This window comes from Gadus macrocephalus, chromosome 6, assembly GCF_031168955.1.
Source record: "Gadus macrocephalus chromosome 6, ASM3116895v1".
NCBI classification, from domain to species: Eukaryota; Metazoa; Chordata; class Actinopteri; order Gadiformes; family Gadidae; genus Gadus; species Gadus macrocephalus.
This window is the reverse complement of record NC_082387.1, coordinates 7,623,874-7,647,727: the sequence shown is the minus strand read 5'-3', so window position 1 is coordinate 7,647,727 and position 23,854 is coordinate 7,623,874. Positions and strand designations below refer to the sequence as shown.

Genomic DNA, 23,854 nt, shown 5'->3' with positions numbered 1-23,854 from the left:
CGGTGATGGTAATGCGCGTCACATCAATGATGCCCGGGCGAGGGGAGGGGTTGGTAAAGGGGTCAGCCTTGCCTCGCCTCTTGTCGCACATCTCCGCTGTATCGCCGAGACGCGCTCGCCTCTCCGCCCGCCAGGCATCTTGGTCTTGAGGACAATGCACTCGGAGGAAAGATTAACTTTCCCGGCTTTGAATTGTTGGGTCTGACTTAACTCTTTTGTCTGACTTTATCTTTGAACGTTTGATTTCTTCTTCCCCGCTCCCCGACCCCGTTGTCTCCCTCGCTCGCTGTCTCTGTGTTGTGTGCCCACGTCTCTGGAAGTCGCTCCCCGCTCCCCGACCCCGTTGTCTCCCTCGCTCGCTGTCTCTGTGTTGTGTGCCCACGTCTCTGGAAGTCGCTCCCCGCTCCCCGACCCCGTTGTCTCCCTCGCTCGCTGTCTCTGTGTTGTGTGCCCACGTCTCTGGAAGTCGCTCCCCGCTCCCCGACCCCGTTGTCTCCCTCGCTCGCTGTCTCTGTGTTGTGTGCCCACGTCTCTGGAAGTCGCTCCCCGCTCCCCGACCCCGTTGTCTCCCTCGCTCGCTGTCTCTGTGTTGTGTGCCCACGTCTCTGGAAGTCGCTCCCCGCTCCCCGACCCCGTTGTCTCCCTCGCTCGCTGTCTCTGTGTTGTGTGCCCACGTCTCTGGAAGTCGCTCCCCGCTCCCCGACCCCGTTGTCTCCCTCGCTCGCTGTCTCTGTGTTGTGTGCCCACGTCTCTGGAAGTCGCTCCCCGCTCCCCGACCCCGTTGTCTCCCTCGCTCGCTGTCTCTGTGTTGTGTGCCCACGTCTCTGGAAGTCGCTCACCGCTTCGGGCTACATGGTCGTTCTGCTAATTGGGAATGGAATAAAGCCAAGACCCTAGAACTTTGCATCATTCCACAGACATCACTTTTATCTCATGTACCCAAAAGGGTCTCCCCAAATCTTCCACTGGCCAACTGTTCCCTCAAACCAACAACGGAGGAAGAAAAGGAACACAAAAGTCTTAACTGTGCCCCCCCCCCCACCTCTCCTTTCCTCTCTCCCTCCCTCTCTCCCTGCCTCTTCTCTTCTCTCCCTCCCTCCCTCCCTCCGCATTCCTCTCTGCCACCTTATTCTTCTTCTTGCCATTCAAATAAGTGTTGGTGAGAGCCCCCCTGCATACCGATGGCACGTTAAGCACTCCTAATTGAACTTGAGGATTCTTAATGTGCCATCCTTCAACCACCCAGCGTCCCTACGTGCCCGGGCCTCCCTGAGCTCCGAGCTGGACCCTGTCCCCTCCTCTTTCCCCGGTCCCCTCCCCTCGCTGCCTCCAGCCCCTCTCAAACAGCTCTCCTCTCCTCAAGCTCTGGGAAGAAAGCAGATCAAAAGTGAAAGGGGAGAATTGTAATGCACGGGGCATGAAGTCTGACTCTTGGTTACAACAACTCAGTGTGTGTGTGAGTGTCTGTGTGTGTGTGTGTCATTGTTTATCTGTGTTTTAGCATTTCTGTGAGTTTGTTTGTTGGAGAGTGTGTGTCTCTTTTGTGAGACTGTGTTTCAGCATCTGTGTGTATGTTTGTTTGTTTGTTTGTTTGTTTGTTTGTGTGTGTGTGTGTGTGTGTGTGTGTGTGTGTGTGTGTGTGTGTGTGTGTGTGTGTGTGTGTGTGTGTGTGTGTGTGTGTGTGTGTGTTAGTGTCTGTGTCATTGTGTGTCTGTGTGTTAGCTTCTCTGTGTGAGTGTGTGTTTGTGTTTCATTGTGTGTCTGTTTTTTAGCATCTCTGTGTAAGTTGGTGTGTGTGTGTGTGTGTGTGTGTTTCATTGTGTGTCTGTGTTTTAGCATCTCTGTGTGAGTTGGTGTGTGTGTGTTTGTGTTTCATTGTGAGTCTTTATTTTAGCATCTCTTGGTGAGCCTGTGTTTTAGCATCTCTGTGATAGTGTATGAGTGTATGTGTGTGTTTGTTAGAGGGTGTGTCATTGTGAGTCTGTGTTTTAGCATTTCTGTTATAGTGCATGTGTGTCTGTGTGTGTTAGAATGTGTGTCATTGTGACTCTGGCACACATGTTTGTATGTGTGTATACGTGTGTGTTTGAGCAGGTGTGTCTGTGTATGTTAGCACACGCTGTGTGTGTGTGTGTGTGTGTGTGTGTGTGAATAGGTGTGTGTTTGAGCAGGTGTGTGCGGCCTGCGTGAGCTTCTGTGTGTGTGAGCGTCTGTGTGTGTGTTTGTGTAAGGCGGTGTTGCTCGCTTGTTCTGTGTCCGAGCCGAGAGACGCAACAACAGACGACCACGCACACTAACCACGGTTAAGGAGCCCCCGGGCTCTTGCCACGCAGAAAGACCCCCAGTGCTACGAAGCAGCGGCGGGGGGGTCACCGGCTGGGGCCACACCTCGCCCCCCGCTGCCTCTGGTGGATTACCAGGGCTGGGGGGTCTGACACGAGGGGGTGGGGGGCGGTTGGAATCTAAAATGTGACGGCCCAGGATAAGAGAGCACTCGCCCCGCTAGTCATGACGGCTTCGGCGGGCCGCAGGTATCATTGATGAATGGACTGAGAGGGGAGGGGTGTCTGGGGGGTGGTGTGTTGTCTTTTTGTAGCGTGATGTAGCGTTTGTAGCGTCTGGTTAATTTATGTGTTGGGTTTTTTGGGGGGGAGGTCTGGCCCGCTCAGACTACCTCTCTGATTTTTAATGACCAGGCTTTCAATGGGCGAAGGTTAAAAAAACAAGCCCCCCCCCTGGACCCCCAGACGGAGTGGGTTAACCCTGCCGGGCAGAGGAGTAAGACGTAGACAAGACCAGGAGCGAAGGCCTGAATTATTCATCAGATGGCCTGTTGTGGGGAGAAATGCCAAGCATCTATTTGTTTGTCTTTTTTTGTTCTGTCTGTCTGTGTGTGTGTGTGTGTGTGTGTGTGTGTGTGTGTGTGTGTGTGTGTGTGTGTGTGTGTGTGTGTGTGTGTGTGTGTGTGTGTGTGTGTGTGTGTGTGCGCGTGCGTGCGTGCGTGCGTGCGTGCGTGCGTGCGTGTGTGCGTGTGTGTGTCTGTGTTTGTGTGTATCTGTGTGTGTGTGTACGTGCGTGTGTGTGTGTGTGTGTCAATGTGTGTGTGTGATGATTAGAAGTCAGGTATGATGTTGGAAGAAAGAAAAAGTTAGATCGGTATTGGTGATTTGTTTTACTTTGGGTTGGTTCTTTCAAACCATCCCCTCTTGTCCGCAGAAAGCAGTTTTGGCGATCTTCCCATGGCTGCTGTTATGCTCAATATAAACTTTGAACCAAAGGGAGAAACCCCAAAACCCAGGATAACAAACTACCGTGCAAGCCATCAACCAAATCTTCTAACTAACAACCCACTCCTTGCTTGTCCCCTGATAAAAACAAGGCCTCAAAGCAAGTTGGATATCCTGGAAATGAATTGGAAGTGAGATAAGGCCAAGTTGTTTAGTGACTGGGGAGCAACGATTTCCTCGCATTCCTTCTCAGTTTGGACGCTGAGGAGCGCGTCGCGAACATGAAATGGTGTTCACATCGGGGGAGCCGGGCAGGAAGGACGTAGCACACGGAAGAATGGCCTTCAATCAATGACACTCACAGCGCAATGCCCGGTAGGAAAACAATGAAAACAACTACAATTTTGAACTCATTTATTTTCGTCGTTCAATAGAACGATGGCTGATAGAACTCAGGATCTTGGGGGAGATGGCACACAGAGCCTGGGGCCTGGAACCAGAACCTCGTAGCCCTCTCGTTAGCCCCCCCGTTAGCCCCTCCGTTAGCCCTCTCGTTAGCCCCCCCGTTAGCCCTCTCGTTAGCCCCTCTGTTAGCCCTCTCGTTAGCCCCTCCGTTAGCCCACTCGTTAGCCCTCTCCTTAGCCCCCTCGTAGCCCTCTCATTAGCCCCCCCGTTAGCCCTCTCCTTAGCCCCCTCGTAGCCCTCTCATTAGCCCCCCCGTTAGCCCTCTCCTTAGCCCCCACGTAGCCCTCTCCTTAGCCCCCTCGTAGCCCTCTCATGAGCCCCCCCGTTAGTCCCCTCCTTAGCCTTCCTTAGCCCCCTCAGGGCCCGGGGCCAGCAGGCCAGCTGTCCTCCCAGCGAGGGCCCTGCACTTCACACTGATCTCCAGCCTTTGAAGCATGCTGATTCATCGGAGCACAGTCCGCCTCCCACTGCGCTCAGCACCCCCCGCCCCCCCCCCCCCCCCCCCCCCCCCCCCCGGTCGGGGCCCCCATGGCTCTCAGGCCAGGGTACACACTTTGTCCTCACACACCTTGTACTCCTTGCCCCCCAGCCCTTGCCCCTAACCTTTAGGGACTCAGCAGGGGGTATATACCTCGACTATATGAAAGAAAAACGAAAAAAAAGGGCAGGTATACACAGGGATTACATAGCAGTTGGAGATCAAAGAACAGAACGGGGAGAAAGAGCGAGAGAGAGAGCAAATGTGACTCCTTATTTGAGACACAAAGGGTATTTGAACAGGGGCCCCCAGTTGTACAGGTTTAGAGTAACACGATGAAGGCCTGTTTCAATCAAACCCTCCCAGGGCTGTCAGGCTGCCTTTTCAGAGAGGATGTGGAAAGTTGTGATTTGAACGTGATGTCGTTCTCAATTAAATGTTCCTGTATAAAGAACTCTTCATGGAAAGCAGTGCAGGCCTCGGTAAGTTAGCAAAAGATTTGGAACAAAAAAGCAAAACCAATCCTCCTGTGTATTGGTAGTCAGTTAAAGGTATGTCTGACACAAACTGTTTTGTGTCTGTCCGTTGTCTGTTTGTGTCTACTCTGTCTGTGTGTGTTTGGCTTGTGCACGGTTGTGCATGAGCGTTGTAATAAATCTTGATAATTAGTCTCATAATTATAAGCAATAAACTGTCATGCACATTGAAAGGCGCGGGAGGGGGGAGGGTGGGGGGGATGTCTACCCTCAGAATAGCGCCGCAATTATATTGGGATTGAAGCACTTAGCAGATGCTAAGCCTGGCATAACACCGAAAAACAATTACCTGCAGCACATATAGTTCCCTCCATGTTTGTTTTCCCAAACAAGGTCCAAACACTTATGTCCTAAATCCACCATCGATTTTTTTTTGTTGTCTTTTTCTCCTTTTCTGTTTTATAGCACAGCTGCCTTCGAAACAGGAAATGAACATCGAACAAGAACAGGCCTCATGCGACGACAACGTGCCGCGTTGAGGAGGAAGAAGAAGAAGGAGAGCTCATTCAGTCCCCCACCTCCGACCCTCCATGTCACAACACGGTCACCTGATTGGCTTCTCGATTGCGACCACTTCTTTCCCTCCATCTGATTATTGCTGCCACAGCTCCGTCTAGACGGGGCAATCTCGGCCTCTTTAACCGCTGATGCACAATTTCACATCTGGCGGTTCCCCGTTCCCATTGACGCTCCGTCAATGGGTGACCGCTGAGTACGGGCAAATTGGGGTGGCCTCCGACGGTTTGGACGCAAACCTCGTTATCAGTGGTTCGACTTTTCACCTGCAGGGCTCTGGCCGTGGATGGCCTGATGCACAAGCACACACGCGTGCACACACACGCACACACACACACACACACACACACACACACGCACACACTCACACACACACTCATGCACACACACACATACAGATGCACAGACACACAAATGCACACAAACACAAGCACACCCTCACACACACAAGCGTGCACACACACACGTACAGATACAGGCACAAGTGCTGCCACCCATCAATTTGTCTTCACTCTCTCTCTAACAAACTGTGTATCCTAACACACACACACACACACACACACACACACATAGAGACTGCACTGTTGCACCACCAAAAACGTCCATGTCTATGATTTGAGCCGGCGGCTTATTCAGCTTGGAGCTGGCTGGCAACACCTGACTCCATGATGGACACCTGCAATGCATGATGGGCCACTGTAAACGGGAGTGGTGACAACAAGCCCCCCCAATGTCAGAGGGCTGTGGCGGTGTGTGTGACTGGTGCGATCAAATGGTTTAATGGTATGATGGTGCACGTGGAAGTCTCAAGTCTGGGGAGATTGTCCCAGTGTGGTGCTCGCTCCATCAGTTAGGGTTATCTATGTGTGTATGTGTGTATGTGCATGTGTGTTTATGTGTGTGTGTTTATGCGCGTGTGTGTGTTCACGCACGCACGCGTGTTTGTGTGTGTGTGTGTGTGTTTGTTGATATTACTGCGATGCAAGGACCATCACTCCCAGTCAGAGCTGTGGGTTGATAGTTTTGCTATGCAGGGGTCATCATTCCCAGTCAGAGCAGTTATTCCCCCCTGGGCTAAAGTACTGACAAGTGACCAGTGAGTAATCTTCGTCCTTATCAAGATCTACAGGCGGCAATGTTTGGCTGGTACGTCCTATGACAGCGCGGTGGAGAGAACGTTATCATTATCGGACTGAGAGCAGAGCTGAATGAACAATGGCCCCAAAGGCACCACTGTCACTCCTGCATGCAAGATATGTTGCAGCCACCAGACCAGTTTATGACAAGGGGTTATCTTCCTCTTATTTTTGGACATTATATTCCGTGCTTCCTTATAGATCTTTAATTATTACTTAAACTGTCAAGAGGTGTGACCGTCGAATTCTATGTTACACTTCCCTTCTCGAACGTGGCTGCTTCTGTCATTGTGTTTACTGCTGTTATCTGTGTGTTTCAGAGCTAATGGTGTCACACACTAACTAAACCTTATAGTATGGAGGAATAGGGTATAGTATAGGTTGAAATGGATAGCTTCATTTATTTTCCTCACAAAACCATTACCGACCCGAACAATGAAAATAACACGGAATAAACTGAAACATGATTTCCCTCTAGGTGCGACTGCAAAAAGAAAATGTGGATATTAAAAGGTTCTTGAAGGGTGAACTGCAAAAACTATTCTCCAAAAGCTATAATTTGGCCTATCGTTCACCTGGGTGTGATGTGTTTTCGGTAATTATTGGAAGTGAGGGTTCTACTGACCCTTAGGCTAAGAGGACTATTAAATGTGAACATGCCGGGAAAATTGTGTTTTACTAATGGTCTTTAACGGAGCTCCGGTGTGCATGTATTTATTTTTCTACTGCCTATTCCATATTAAATTTATGTTAACATTTTCTGGGATACTAACATAAAAAGCAGTGGCTTGAAGAGCCTTCATGAGATAAAAGGATTGAATGGCATAAACAAGGTGATACTTTGATAACAGTTAGCATATAACCTAAATATTTGAATACTAGTCCCAAATGTCGGCCTACCAGTCGTTCATGCATTACTTCAAGCCTTAATCCTTCCATTAAGCCATCCTATCAAACAAGGCCCGTTTGTTTTGCTAGTTTATTTAGCCACTTCCTTGTTCTCTGCCTCTGGTTGCATAAACCAGACAGTTCTGGATGACTGGACAGGACCAATGTAAACAGGAACTCCTGAATCCATTTCAGAGCCCTCTTCTAATTAAAATTATGTTCTTGAAATACATATTTTTGCATTGTTTTATTATTTTGTATTAATATAATGAACTATAATATCCCAGTTGTACTTGATCCAATTATTTTGTTCAGCTGTTTTTTTTTTAGCTCATAGCTTATTCTTACAAAACAAATGCATTCAAGGACGGCAAAAACAAAAGAGATGTTCTCTGCTGAGGACAGCAATGGTGATTGTCTCTTGTTATATTTTTCATGCTAATCACTTTTTGTCGGCAGGCCAAAAAAAGTGTCCTTAACTTCTATAACCAACGAGCTGCCCTATTTCATTGGATTTGGAAGTCTGATGTCCAAACATACAGAAAAGTAAACAAACCAATAGTTCCCTCTGAAAGGGAAACAGCTAACTTCAGAACAATTATTAACCCCATGTTGGTCACTTTCAAAACCACAGAATTAGGTTGACATGGAATTACAGTTCATTGAGTTCACAATGAACAGTGGACCAATGTACAAAGCATTGTTATTACAATAGTTTAATTTCATCATTCATTTAAATGATGCCCACCTTCATATTAAATTCAACCTTCCAAACAGACAAAAACAGAATTCACTTGAGTGGCAGTTGAAAACTTGATAATTCAAACCTAAACCTATAGTTCGGATACTAGAATATGGCAGCATTACAAGAGCATCTTTTTTTTTTTCAATTAGGCCTACTTCAATATGTGAACATGGGAAAATAAAATAAACTCATCTAGGCCTACTGCACTCAAGTCTAAAAGTCAAACCACCAGTATTTCAAACAGGCCGGGTCTGAGCTGAGCAAATGGTTATTCTTATTTTTAAGAATTTAAACTTTAGACACATGAAAACTGAAGACTGAGTATTCAACACAATTCATCTGCATTGCTTATCTTCCAAACACACTTTTCCCCCTACAGTCACGCATGAATTCATCTGTGTCTTGGGCTTTAGGCAAAACTCTGTTTGGATCAGAAGAGTCCCATCAAAGCTTCTCTCAGCGGGGCCCAGAGATGGTATTTGAGTAACAAGTGGCACAAAATAGATATGTTTGCTGATAGAAACCCTTCGGGCTGGTTTTCCTTCAAATACCACCACACCTGACAAAGATAACTAAACGACCGGCAGTTCTCCAGAGAACCTTAAAGGCACCCAGTGCAACTTTCGAGGCTTAAAAATAAACATTCAATTTCTAGTCTTTTTTACACGTAGTAAGTTTCAATAACTCCATACCATTACATACTGACATTCAAGCAGCAAAGATGAGACGTCGTTGTGTGGTGAGAACTGATAGAAAATAACAACAACAATGCTGCCATTTTCTTTATTTTTTGTAACCTACAATAAATAAAGCAGGCTTCCAGTCAATGGAAAAATGGCTTCTCCTGTGGTAACCCGGTCCTCGGTTGGACCGGGTTCCACGGACAGAACTCGCTTGGCTTAGGGGTTTTGGCCATTTCAGGCGTTTATTCACAACCAACTTAACAAACCAACAATGACGGAGACTCGGACTCGGACTCGGTCTCTAGGGCCTCCGTGGGCCTCTAGGCTCTCTCGCTGCCACGAGCCCTTCCTTCCTGCACCCGAGCCGTGCTGTGCTGTGCTGTGCCTCCTTTTAAAATGGCTCCTCCGCTTTCGGCCAGGTGTCCCCCAATCACCCTGATTGGGGAGCCGAAAGGGCTGCTCTTCGTCGCCGGCTGGTGGGTGGGGGTGGTACACCCCGTCCTCCACGGTACCCCGGGCCCGTCCAGGCCGAGGACCACGTGGCGGGATGCCACACTCCCCACCGGCGATTGTTGTTGTTTATGATTTTCTATCAGTTCTCACCACACAACGACGTCTCATCTTTGCTCCTTGAATGTCGATATGTAATGGTATGGAGTTATTGAAACTTACTACGTGTAAAAAAGACTAGAAATTGAATGTTTATTTTTCATTTAATGTTTACATAAAGTTGCACTGGGTGCCTTTAAATGCCTCTTTGCCGTTTGTTTCACAGATTCTCCTGCTATGTGGAGAACACTTTCCCCGCTCGGATAACAATTTCTGGACACGCCCATGTTAAATCCTAGAATATCCTCCTTCTTCCTGTTTGGCTGATACTATCTGCTAATTAATTTTGCAGAAAACCTCGTCGTTGTGTCTGTGGGTAAGAAACGGGCCTGTAGATTTACATTTCCATTTAGGGCATTTAACAGACACTTTTATCCAAAGCGACTTACAATATGTACATTCAAGTAGATAGATAGCTTTGGGGATGTCTTGTACCCATTAAGTATAAAGGGTTGGAAAAAACTACACATCGTAGACCAGTGACTTCTCTTTTATCTGTTGGAAAATAAATGAAACAATACCTTGCCGCTGCAGAATGTAGCGTCCTTGGTACACTCTGTGTGTACTGTGTTCTCTGGCTTACCACTGAGGACATTTGGTCAACATTAATTGTAGGCTACATAGTTTCAAAGAAGTGAGACGGTGGTGATACAAAAATATAAACACATTATAGCTAATTGAGTAGAGGAAAATTAGTGTCTGCTGGCGTATTTAAGTTAGGACTAAAGAAAACTTGTGACACATCTGCAAGGATTGTGGTTTTGCTAGCATCGTGAAACAAAAGGGACTGAACACAACTGAAAGTGTAAATAGACATCGAGACCGAAGCACCAGCAGGATACTAATCCATTAAAGGCTAACCCAGCATTTAGGGGGGGGATTTGTGCAGTTTAATACTGTTGGCTAAGTTTGTGTTCGCTGTTAATAGTAGGCCTATAATAATTAATAATAATTTATTGACAACTGCACACTTATACCCACGACCACATGATTGGTCGAAATAGTATGAAGCAAAAGTAATCAAATCTCAACCGTTCAAACCAGAGTTGAGTTCGTCTCCAGACAGACTTTAGAAATTAATCTAGTCAGATTTGTGCGAATCGCGAGACCCCCTCATGCGTGTGACCGTATTATCCCCATCTATTGACAGCATTATAGTGTTTATATGCAAATACCAATTTGCCAGTGTTGAATGTGTCATAAACATGCAGCTCACACAGACACACGCTCACTCACACATGCGCACGCACACTTTTGATCATCGTAGCAGACTACAGAGAATGGAAGAAATGCAAATCTGTCTGTCAGCCCCCCTATTCAGTTAGACTGCTAATTGTTCTATCACAGGGTGGGTCCAGGGAGAAAAACATACCTGCAGGGAAATACAATACACAGCCACAACTTTGCTTCTTGTCGGGGCCCATTCCATGTTGTTGTTTCTCTCCTTTTACCCTTTCAAAAGGTTTTGAGGGCTGAATACAAAATGCATGTTTACCCAAGGAACAATACGTAGGCCTATTACTGCATTAGCAGAATATTAACGTGGAGGATAATGAAAGCAGAACATCAACCACCATTTTCCCAACAGAGTTATCTCCACAGCAGTCGATTTTAACTAGTGATCATATGAGTTTACAAAAGTGTCGATGAGTGTATAAGCAGCTGTTTTGCTGTTTTGCTGTGAAGTGGTGAGGTTAGGGTTAGGGTTAGGGTTAGGATATTGGCCTGCTTTGGTTTCAACATTAACATTTTTTATAAAACTTTAGAAGGATGCTGTTAGTTCTTCATATAGCTGGTGGGTTTCCTACTGATAGCTTCATGGAATGAATAGTTTTGGTGAGATTAGTTAGCTATTTCAAAATGACAGTGGTGGTCCTTGATTGGTCAATTATCCACAGTGGACCAAAAATAAACAAAAAGTCTTATTTAAAATATATATATTTATTCCCGTTATACTATCATACAAAGTATATTTTCTTCAGAAATGATTAAACAACACAAATTGATTAACGTCCACCCACCCTGTGGTTGTGAACTGTATCCATAGGATAAAAATCTGAGTGGATTATCGTCCTTGTTTTGAATAAAGCCACACAAAAAGTTTTTTTTTAAATCCATACACAGTACTCATTGTCTTAATCTGGACATTCGGGTCTCCGATTCCTGAGTTTGATTGCCTAAGACCCCATCAAGACCTCATAAAATCGACACTCTCCCGGGGTCATTCTCAAAAGAAAGTGTCCACAGGTGTCCTGTGGACACAACGACTCCCTAAACTAAAATGTCATCTCATCAAATACTCCACCGTCCATCACTGCACTTAGCATCACTTTTGCCCGGCCAACGACCCACCAATCAATCAAAACGATCATCCTTGATCTCGTTTGTGGCATTAAGGTGTCCAGCCAGCTCCTGCACCACCGCCTCCTTCCCGATCTGATCGTTCCTCCTCTTCTCCATGATCACGTCCTCCAGGCTCTGAAACTCCAGCACGTGTCGGTCCTTCGGGGAGAACATCAACGTCAACCTGTACGGCTGTTTCCCGATGCGGATCTCCCCACCCATTTTGAACTCGCGCTTCCCGTAGCGGCACCACGCGGCGAAGCACTCTGCGTTGCGCCAGCACAGCTCCCGGTCCCGCGCCCCCACATGATCCCGCGCGTTCCTCAGCACCACCTCGAGCGGCAGCGCGCGGTACCGATACAGGTCGTTCACTATGCGGCCCGGCCTGCCCTGGCTCGCGTCCGTTAGGAAGCTGTCCTTGACCTCCGCGCGGTGCAGGTGAACCACCCGGAAGTCGCCGACGTACACCGCCCAGTGTGGGTACTGGCCGGCGGAGACGAACTCCAACAGGTCCCCCGGTCTGCACTTGTTCAACAGGCTTTCAGGCGAGTGTGTGGTTGTGTTGTTGGTCTCCGTTGTGTTCCTCTGGTACACACACTCATCACGGTAGTGCACCGAGCACGCCAGCTCGTTGTGGGGGTTGAACGGCGGGTCCTCCTGGCTGGGAGGCCGGCTGGTGTTCGGTACATCCAGGGGGTCCTCGTGGTCGTCGTCGTCGGCGGAGAAGATGTAGGACACCCCGATCCGCGGTCCCACCTCGTCCCCCCCGGCGGGGTCCAGCCCGTTGGGGTCCGAGGTTGGGACTTCGTCGTAGGTTAAGTGTGTCAGTTTTTCCACCTGGTTCCCCATAAGACTTGAAAAAAATGAATAATTTAAATTAAAAAATAAGCGTTGGTGGTGCGGGGAAGAGCGTCACCAGAGCCACCTGATCTGGGTGGAGGTCAGGTGTGCGCCGGAGAGAAGGGGACGTGCTCCAGGCATAGTTCACCACGTCTCCAGCGAGCTGAGGTGCCAGTAATCCATGAGCAGGCAAGTCGTGCAAGTAAAGTTGGGTTTACCTCCAAATGTCCCAGTACGTAGTAGTGTTTCCCTAAATAAATAAACAAACACTGTTAACATTTGAATTAACAAGTAACCCGGTCGCCATATTGCCGTGTCAACACACCGTCACGCCCGACTTTCGTTATCCCTGAGCCCGGTGCTTCTCAACAAGGCACCTGTTGACTTGGCTCCTCCTCATCCGAGTTAAATTACCGCAACGAAAGTCCTGTTGCTGCGATTATTCCGTCTCCTCTCTCAATTCCATCTCTTCTAAGATCCGCGATAGGTTATGTGTGGCTTGTTGGCTGTGTTCCCCTGTTTCTGCTGAACCGGACGCCCGGGTCTGGTTGTGAGCCTCTCTCCGCGCGTCTTGCGGTGATACTACTCACCCGAGGTTCCCAGACGGGGAGGTGCGCCACTTAAAGCGGCAGTGCTGCGTGCGCCTCATCCATTCCAAATATGGACACATGCGCGTCGTGGTTTCGTTGGGCTGGTGTTGTTTACGAGCATGCATTCGTTTGTAATAACAACTGCTTCCACACTTAAAAAAAGGATGAATCCTCAATATGTCAATAAACTCCCAATGCAATGCACCTGTTCTGAACATTTCACAGATCTTCAATAGTAGGGTAAATTCACTTCCTGTTCCTGTATTTTAAACGTCATCTTTAACTTTGTCTGTAGCAGCACCTGCAGGGTTTAAGCATATTTACCTGACTTGTGTCTATGCTGGTGCGCTAAATCTAAATCAATAGACCCATAATTAATGGAAGCTGCACCTGTGTTCATCCTACTGTGAAAAGGGTCTATTCAAATAGGTCTTGAATACCAGAATGCATCATGACATTTACATTTACATTCAGGATATTTAGCAGCCGCTTTCATCGACTTACAATAAGTACTTTTTTTTTTACATCCGAGACAAACAATATATCAGCCTCGGTGCAGTAAGGATGTTCATAGAAATGAGTGCCAAGCACTAACAGTTGTAGGTTAACACATTCCTCATATACAACAAAGATAGCTAGGATAAGACACTACACAATGATAAGTACACTTACTTTTTAAGTAGCAGGACGTACAACATACAATTAGTGCGTACATTAAGTGCCAGGACATACAAAATATAACAAGTGCATACATTAAGTGCCAGGACGTACAACATACAATTAGTGCATACATTAAGTGCCAGGACGTATAACATACAATAATTGCGTACATTAAGTGCCAGGATGTACAGCATACAATAATTGCGTACACTAAGTGCCAGGACGTACAACATACAATAATTGCGTAAGAGGGCGGGGGGGCGGTAAGGGGGGAGGGTATGCAGACTAGAGTCTAGTGAACCCTGAACAGGGTCTATTAAAGTAGGGCTTGTACATCAGAATGCATCATGGGATGTCAGATGTGTCTCAAATGGCTAGGAGTGGCAGGGAGGCATCGAGTCTAAATATTTACAAAAAATGCTATCTGCTGAGGTGCCAACAACTGGGCAGTCTTTGAATGCAGCATAGACTCATGATGTCAAACCCCAACCCTAATGTTTGGTCCAAGTCTTGCAGGAAAACCCCTGTTGTCATGTCAATCTACAATGTCTCCCTATAATGACAAAAATATTTCAAAGTGAATTACTAGAGTATGACCAGAATATGATCACTACTAACATAATAACATAAAATGATAAAGAGTCCAATGCTGTTATGCTTCCAAAATGGAGGCAGTCATTGCGACGCACAAACTTTACTCCTTTTAAACTTTTTTTAATCCAACAATATGAAAACAACACTTATTATTATTTCCATCAATAATTCAGACCACCTTTTTAATTTGTATTTCACATTAAATACTGTCCGATAGGGATCGACCAATACCGATTTTTAAGGGCCGATACGATACCGATATTTTTTCATCAGCCTTAGCCGATACGCCGATACCAATTTTCTTGAGCCGATTTTATTTTTTATTTTTTTTAAAGGAACATTTATTGAACTTCAATATAAAAAACAATATTTAACAAATAGTAAAAACAGGTGAAGTAGAACAAGTAAGAACAAGTAGATGAACAATATTTAACAAATATTAAAAACAGGTGAGGTAGAACAAGTAAAAAAATAAAATAAAATAAAATCGGCGAAAATCAGCCGCGTATCGGCCGATACCGATACACGTAAAAACGCGAATATCGGCCGACCGATATATCGGTCGATCCCATATTATGCATTATCAGTCTCTGTGACTGTGGACCTGTCTTTCGGTCCCTTTTCCCCAAAACTCTTTTCACAGTCTGTGACTGACTGCACACAGGTGCACTGCACAAATCAAGATGACAGAGATATTTCACCTTAAGTCATCCCGCTCTGTCTCCATCCTCCATTGCCCCTCTCTCTCTTTGCCTTCATCGTCCTCCTTTCTCCTTTACCCATCTGGCCAAATCCAACGGCTTTGTCCCACTGCCCTTCCCCAGCCCAGTGTGTGTGTTTCTCTCTCTCTTTCCTCTCTTTCTCTCAACCCCATCTCTCTTGTTTCTCTATGTCTCATTCCTTCTAACTCTCTCACTCCCCTCTCTTTCTCTCACCCCCCCTCTCGTTTTCTCCCTCATTCTTTGTCTCGTTCCTTCTCTCTCTCTCTCTCTCTCTCTCTCTCTCTCTCTCTCTCTCTCTCTCTCTCTCTCTCTCTCTCTCTCTCTCTCTCTCTCTCTCTCTCTCCCTCTCTCTCACCACCCTCTCTTGTTCTCTCTCTCCATCTATCTCTCTCTTGTTCTCTCCCTCTCTCTCTCTCCCCCCCCCCCCCATCTCTCTTTCTCTCTCTCTGTACACTGACTGTCAGTTTAAAGACACCGGCTTCAGCCTCTTCTGCGGGGGGAATATCAATGTCAGACAACAACACATGCATGGCTGAAGGCAATAAATGCAATTCATCACAATCACATGAATACGTAAAGAGAGAAACACAAATGCATGCATGCTCTTCCAGAAATATACAGCCAAGGGCTTAGGCTGCGTGACGCCCAGTACACATACTGTGTGTCGGCTTTATGTAGGGAACACACAAAACAACGTGAACTTTGGCACACACTGACATATCCGAGGACTATAAAGAAGGAGGCTTGGAAGAGGGTGAATATGCATATTGCTGTCACACCTCTTAGTGGTTGTCACCGCATGACCCCACACTCATTGATCAGTTTGTGTTTGTATGTTATCGTGTGCTTGTGCACCTATATATGTTAGTGGGTGTGTGTGATTGTGCACGTGTATGTATTTTTGTGTGTTTGTGCCTGTGCATGTATGCTAGCATGTGTGGATGTAATTGTGTGTGTTTGAGCTCGTGCATGTGTGTATGTTAGCATGTGTATGTTTGTCTGTGTGTGTGTCGGCTTGTGCATGTATGTATGCTAGCATGTGTAGTGTACAAGTGTGTGTGCATTTAGTTTGTGAGCTTGTTCATGTATGTATGTTAGTATGTGTACGTGTGTGTGTGTGTGTGTGCTTGAGCTTGTGTATGTTAGCATGTGTACGTGTGTGTGTGAGCTTGTGTATGTTAGCATGTGTACGTGTGTGTGTGAGCTTGTGTATGTTAGCGTGTGTACGTGTGTGTGTGAGCTTGTGTATGTTAGCGTGTGTACGTGTGTGTGTGAGCTTGTGTATGTTAGCGTGTGTACGTGTGTGTGTGAGCTTGTGTATGTTAGCGTGTGTACGTGTGTGTGTGAGCTTGTGTATGTTAGCGTGTGTACGTGTGTGTGTGAGCTTGTGTATGTTAGCATGTGTACGTGTGTGTGTGAGCTTGTGTGTGTTAGCGTGGGTGCGTTTGTATGGGGATGGTCTGAGAGGGCGCCTGTGAATAAACATGCCACAGCATCACGCCACCCCACCGCCCTCCAATCTCCCTTTTTGTTTTCCTCGCTGCAACAATGTACCGTTTCTGTTTCGATGTGCTGCCCTCTTTTGTTAGTTATATCAGAAGAATTTTAAGCAGCTAATGGTAAGCCCTTTAAGACCTCTGCCCCCCCCCTTGAGTTCATACTAACACACACACATATACACACGTGCGCAAGCAAAGACTCACACACACACACACACACACACACACACACACACACACACACACACACACACACACACACACACACACACACACACACACACACATGCACATCGTTTGCTGACATACTTGCACACATGCAGAAGCTCACACATTCAAATTCTTAATCCTATATAGGTGCACACAAAAGATACACAAACAAACACGCACACACACACACACACACACTTACATACATCATACATACACATGCAAACACCGACATACACAATACACACACACACACACACACACACACACACACACACACACACACACACACACACACACACACACTAACATACATCGGTGCACACAGAAGCACACACATGATTACATACAAACACTCGGGCACAAACACAAACTTACATTGATAAACACACATTCACAAATGAACACACGTCAAGTCTTCCCGTTTCAATCAATTCCTAATCTACCACCCGACAAAAAGAGGATTATGTGAACTTCCTCTCCAATGTTACATTACTATGCTCGACAGATACTCTTTGTTTTGAAGCACTGAGGAATATTTCTGAAGCTTGGGTGATTTGAATTGACTTTCAACACTTGCTGAATTGTTTTCGCCATATTTGTTGGTATGAATTGGCTGTTACCATCCCGACGACTTTTACTGTTGTGACCACCTGTTTGCCACCACTTTTGTACAATGGTTCAATCTTTATATGTCTCATGTCGTTTTTTTTTTAATGTATTCAAGAAAGTACCCATCAACTCGTAAAGGTTCTGTCTCGTAACTGCTTCGTTGCATGGCTCGAACTTGTCAGTTTGCAATGCAGGCAGCTGTCGTTTCTCCCTCTGTCTGTATTGTTACGTGGCCGTTCTCATATTAACATAATGTTTGGCTGACACCTAGTGGTTACAGCTTGAGTTAAAGCGACAGGTATTATATGAAATTGCCGGCCTGTGCTTTCTGTGCAAATTGCATTCGCCGGCGTGTTTTTTTTTATGAGGGGATGTATAATGGCTAATCACATGTTGTTTGTGTGAGTGTGCACCGACGTACACCGGAGTCCAGTCCGGCGTAACAAATGTCTGAACCACTACAACCAATAATTTGTTGAGTCTGTCCTACCGTGGGAGTCTCCAGGCTCAGAAGATGAATGCTAGACAGCGTTGCTGATAATTCTATTCTGTAAACAAAACACCAATTGTTTGTTCTTCGCAAGCAAGCAATCCAAAAAAAAACTCTCCACACTCTGTGAACCTTATTTATCTAGCAGCTGAAACTTTAAATTGCAAAATAACAGCCCCCACCACCCCACTCAGGTTCGTGTAACAAGCTGGTCTACAGCCAGAGTTTGCACAGAAAAAGCTTTTGGACATCATGCATTTCCCGGAAATATATCGCAATGATGGCTTGGGACGTTACATGCGACCGTGTAATGAAGGGGGGTGAAAGGTGAGGACCATCAAAGGGCCAATGAGGGAGAAGGGCCCCTAGACAGGGCTCTGGATTTAAAATCAATGATTTATCACGAATCATATGTCATGAATAAAAATCATACGCCCCTGATGAAATTATGAGATAAATTACATTTTAGATGAAAATACACTATTCACTGGTAGTTTGTTTGCAATACAATTAAAACAACTAGAAATAATCAATACAAATATATTAGATAAATACGTTAAAAAAAATGAAGAACGGGCTGCAGTTCTTTCTTTTTCCTTTGAGGAACTGGGAACCGTCACATTTATTTCCCTTGGAATTACTTCCTTGAAATTGTGGATCTGAGAAAAGAGACGACATCTTCCTGGAAAATAAGCAAATACCTTTTATCATCAACCTCTACGGTTGAATACGTTAAGGTGTTATTTTTCCACGGTTGTCATTTTTGATATATATTTAAGGGAAATTGGACATTGACTCTGAGAATTACATTGCAGCAAAATCCCTCAGCCATGGCTGCGATAATACGTATTTATTTTCCATGGCATGTCTGTCTGCTTCTGTTAAGATTTTAAAAAGATTGAGTGCCCTAATAACGACTCTATTAAATATAGATCTATAAGTTATATCCACATGCATTTTTTAGTGTTGTGATGCTTTGACTCATTTCGCATTTCTCATTTTTTTAACTCTTAGGCAAGTCAGCCAACCGAGAAGTCCACTGGCCGGCTTGGCAGAGATCTTAATCAACAACACCCTGTCAAATGTCATTCTTGTTTATGGAGCTCCAAGCATGTGGCAGCGTTTGGCCCAGTAGTAGAGAGAGAGAGAGAGAGAGAGAGAGAGAGAGAGAGAGAGAGAGAGAGAGGAGAGAGAGAGAGAGAGAGAGAGAGAGAGAGAGAGAGAGAGAGAGAGAGAGAGAGAGAGAGAGAGAGAGAGAGAGAGAGAGAGAGAGAGAGAGAGAGAGAGAGAGAGAGAGAGAGAGAGAGAGAGAGAGAGAGAGAGAGAGAGAGAGAGAGAGAGAGAGAGAGTGTGCATGATGAATGTGAGTGTTAGCTTAATGCCAGGAACGAAAGATGCAGCAAAGGAATTAATAAGGGGAGCGAGGAGAAGGAAAGAGAGAGAGACAGAGAGACGAAGGGAGGGTGAATGAGTGATGGAGCAAGCAGGACCGTGACACAGTGCCACCGAGTCACATGCGAGCTGGACTTCGGTGTTGCCAAAAGAGCTCCTATTTATAGGGCCTGAAAGTATGTACACTGAGGCCTCCTGGAAAGAGTTCAGAACAACAACAAACACAACCCCACAGGCCCAGCTACGTACAAAGAGGCAGACAGCCCCGTCGGAAAAACATACGCTGCAGACACCACACACGCACACACGCGCAGCATCACAACGAGACAGAGGACAGCCGACAGGAGAGAGTGCATGGAACATGTCAAGTCCTCACACCGTCTTCTGAGTTTGTGATTTGAATACAGACGAGGACACCTGCGAATTTAACAGGGCTGGTGGAAGAGGAGGACAAGGTAAGAGATGTGTTGTGACCTGGTTGTGATGGCTGGTGTACCCGTGTTCATACAGGCTGTCTATGTTGGCTGTTCTTTCCAGGATAAATCACAAATCCGTATTGGGGACATTTGTTGACATTGTAGAGGTAATGTGTTGAATAGATGTGGAGATGTTTGCTTGCAAAAATATTTGAAATTGTAATTTGTGGAGGACAAGTGTATTATCAACAGCATATTTAAAAAAATATGGATATTCTTGATAGTATGCTGCCTACTCTAGCTTCAAATAATATCACGTTTGGTTTGCCTGGCTACAGTTGAACCTTGATTCTCTGCAGTTTAATTCCACCTGATCCTGGTTAAAACCACCTGATCCTGGTTCCATCGATGTTGCTGTTAAGAATTACAAAGCATCCTTTTATCATTCAACCTCTTTCATATTTGACTAAATTGATATTCTCATCAAACCCTGATCCCAAGCTCCTGTCAATGAGAGTCAAAGTATTATTCATTATTCAAAGTATGATGAAGAGCCGTAGTGTTGTATCTCATGGTCAACCCATTCAATAGCTCATTATGTGCACAGTCAAAGTTTTGAGATGCTTTGTATCTGTTTGCTCCGACTTTGTATTATTAATAGCTGAGGTCCTGATTCCCCAAAGCATTTCACTAATAACATCAAAAGCTATAAAATTGGCAGTTCTGAACCCTTATTGTAATACATTAGAGCTGACCCCTTGGCTGTCTAGTAGCAATAATTAATGCCCCTGCCAGGATTCAAGGAGACCCTAACTTGACGTCTCCCCATAATACTCAAAAGGCCTGCTGGCTAGCTGCTCATCCTGTAATGACAGCTGGCCCATAGCTACCTTTCAAATAGTTGAGTGATGATAAATAGGCAACCAGAAACTAAAAGCCTTCCCCTAGAAATCATGCGGTCCAGTAGATGAATTAAATGTCAATTTGATGGAGGATGCTTATGCTGAAGACTCATAAGCTTTCACCGCCAGGCCATCCATCACATAAATGTGAAAACAACGAAAGTGGACAATCTTACAAATCTCCTAAGTTTGGTAATCGTATGGGGCCGAATTGAACAAACAATGCCGCAGGCTTACACAACTTTGAAATAAACAAAATATTATCTCTAATTCAGAATGGACCTTGCCGCCATTGAGGTCTTCCATTACCAGGACAAGGAGCTGTCTTCTGCCCTACTCCTTCAACTCAACAGCCTTCGGCGGGGACCGAGTCTTCACCGATGTGTTCCTGTGTTCAGACCAGTCCGAGATCCCGTGCCACCGCAATGTCCTGGTGTCCAGCAGCCCTTACTTCAGGGCCATGTTCTGCAGCAACTTTATGAAACCAACCAGACCAGGATTCGCATAACGGGGATCACATCTTCCAGTTTGAGCAGTATCATTGACTATGTCTACACAGGACTGATCAGCATCACCATGGAGAACGTGCTCCCTCTCATGCAAGCCGCCTCCATGCTGCAATACGGCCGACTCTTCGAGGTATGCTCGGCTTTCCTCCAAGAGCGGCTGAGCCCGGAGAACTGCCTGAGCATGATAAGACTCTCTGAGATCCTGAGCTGCAACAGCCTGAAGAACAAGGCCAAGGCGATGGCCATGGAGAGCTTCTCGGACGTTTCGTCCTCTGAGGACTTGTGCGAGCTCTCCTTGCCCGAGCTGCTGGGGTATCTGGAAGACGACACCCTATGCGCGGACGAGGAGCAGGTCTTCGAGACGCTCGTCGCTTGGATCCACCATGACCCCCGGGCGAGGCGCGGGGCCATCAGCGACCTTTTCAAGAAGGTGCGTCTCCGCTTCATCCACCCGACCTACCTCTTCCAGTTCATCGCCAACGACCCCCTGATCCAGTCCTCCACCCTCTGCACCGAGATCATCGAGTCCGTTCGGCGCCTCATGTTCTCCGTCAACTCAAAGTCGCCGAGCGACACTGCGGTCAACCTCAAACCCCTGTGGGTGGCGCCCCGGCGCTACACCTGCAGCGAGACACTGGTGGTGGTGGGCGGGAGGAAGAACAACGAGCAGACCTCCAGGGAGGCCTTGATCTTCGACGAGAACAGCCAGACTTGGCAGTGGCTCGCCAAGCTGCCCCTGCGCCTGTACAAGGCGTCCTACGTCTGCCTCCACAGTGTCCTCTACGTCCTCGGGGGCCTGCCCACCACGGCCACCAACACCCCGCGCCAGGCCAGCTCCGCCGTCTACACGCTGTCGCTCAAGACCAACCAGTGGCGCACGGCCGAGCCCATGCTGGCGCCACATTTTGCCCACCAGAGCATTTCCTTCCTCCACTTCATCTTCGTCCTGGGCGGGCTCGGCTCGGACAGATGTGTGTCTAACAGTGTGGAGAGGTGAGATTCCACCTGGCAGACATTCACAATGATAGCGTGATGCCATGATCTCCTTGAAGTCTAGTGATGTAAACGATTTCAATGTTGCACGACCAGGTACAACAGTATGTTCAACCAATGGGAGACCATGTCACCGATGCAGAGGCGGTGCTCCACCCAGCCGTCGCTGCAGCCGACCAGAGGATCTACGTGTTTGGAGGAGAGGAACGCCATGCAGAACCCTGTTAGGATGATACAGGTAATACCACAGCCCAAGTCTGTCATTCCAAGTATTTGGCGTTTCAGTACATTTTGAAATCCTCTCTTATGTTCCCCCCACATTTAAGCCAACCATTTACCCATCACTCATCCATCAACCAATCGAACGCTCGCCTGTTATCCTTTCTACATCGACATTTAAAATGAGGGCATTAAGCATACACTTTTATCCAAAGCAACTTACATTAAGTGCATTTGTCAGAAGACAGAGAAACAACAATTATCGCTGTCAGTACAGTAAGGATGTACATAGACGCATGTGCTAAGCACTTACATACAATCTATTCTCCCTCTCTCCCGGCAACGTCTTCAAAGGTCTACCATATTTCCAGGAATCTATGGTTTAAGATGGAAAACCGAACAGTGAAAAACATCTCTGCACCCGCTGCCGTCATTGATGACAAGATCTACATCGTTGGAGGTAGTGGAGTTTAATTTCACGTTATGGTTAATGTACTGTTTATGTAATGTTGCATGGCGAAAACGACTTGAGGAGCAGAGTAACTGTACATGAACAACATGAACCTATTCACCTATATTCCACTTTCAATTAATTTGTATTTGTATAGCCCCCCAGACGGCAAGAAATAACTCCCTTAATTATCAAGGAAGAAACCTTGATGAGGCAAGGGGCACACACAGCATGTAGACTGAAAAAATACTTGCTACACTAGTGCACACAACAACCACTCATCCACACAATAAGAAACCCTTTTAGGTACTATTATAAAGCCATGTACTAACCACTAGCCATTTAATGTGGTTAGTGTTCCTTCTCATTCATAAATTGGTTCTTGAGCAATGAGGACCAACATGACCCTCATGTAGCCCTCCATATGAACGACCCATCACCTCCTCTTTTGGCCTGCTCCCCTAGGCTACACCAGGAGGGTGATGGCCTACGACACCAAGACCAACCGCTTCACCAATTGTGCCAACCTGAAGGAGCGGCGGATGCATCACGCGGTCACCGTCCTCAACCACAAACTCTACATCACCGGGGGCCGCTACGTCACCGGGCATGACCTCATCGAGGACTCAGACAGCGTTGAGTGCTACGACCCGGCGACGGACAGCTGGACCTCCAAGGGCACGCTGCCCTACAAGCTGTTCGACCACGGCTCCATGGCTCTGACTTGTGTGACGCAGACGCTGGCAAAGTCCTAGCATGTATAAGGTGTTGTTATGGCTGGTGTCGCCATTTTGTAGGGTGGAGCTGGTTCATTGTCCGATGAATAACAGACCGTTTTTTTTTTTGCTGATGAAATGTTTATTGTGGGAGTTTTGCATTGAGGGAAGTTTTGATTTTTTTAGTGTCTAGGTGTGCTGATTGTATACTCTCATGGGATTTTTCTTTTATAAGATGATATAATAATACCTTTGCAAAGAACCAAAACCTTGTGAATAACACTGCCTGTCAGACTGCCGAAATGAACTCCAGCGAGTTTAAAGTCCTGCTTTTTCAGTTTTCTGTTTCCAACGTACTCCACGGTGTGTGCTCTTACTTGTCCGGTTTAGATTCCAGGACAGTGTTTGTTGTT

The 23,854-nt window shown here is 46.5% G+C and overlaps 2 protein-coding genes across 2 annotated transcripts; one reads left to right on the top strand and one right to left on the bottom strand.

Moving 5' to 3' along the window:
* Window positions 1-11,203: 11,203 nt before the first annotated feature.
* LOC132459360 (protein LRATD2-like) lies at window positions 11,204-13,539 on the bottom strand. The gene has a single exon (XM_060053839.1). It carries the CDS (start codon window positions 12,473-12,475, stop codon window positions 11,639-11,641), a length of 837 nt encoding a protein of 278 aa, XP_059909822.1. The 5' UTR covers window positions 12,476-13,539; the 3' UTR covers window positions 11,204-11,638.
* A 7,290-nt stretch (window positions 13,540-20,829) lies between these two features.
* LOC132459359 (kelch-like protein 38) lies at window positions 20,830-23,848 on the top strand. Its single transcript, XM_060053836.1, is given in 8 exon segments — window positions 20,830-20,916; window positions 20,918-21,029; window positions 21,032-22,055; window positions 22,152-22,195; window positions 22,198-22,262; window positions 22,264-22,293; window positions 22,629-22,734; window positions 23,191-23,848. Coding segments are annotated over 8 exon segments (1,758 nt in total). The 3' UTR covers window positions 23,481-23,848.
* The last annotated feature ends 6 nt before the right edge of the window (window positions 23,849-23,854 follow it).

Bases quoted from the DNA above. Each gene is read 5' to 3' on its own strand.
- LOC132459360 (XM_060053839.1), bottom strand. From the start codon at position 12,475: ATGGGGAACCAGGTGGAAAAACTGACACACTTAACCTACGACGAAGTC.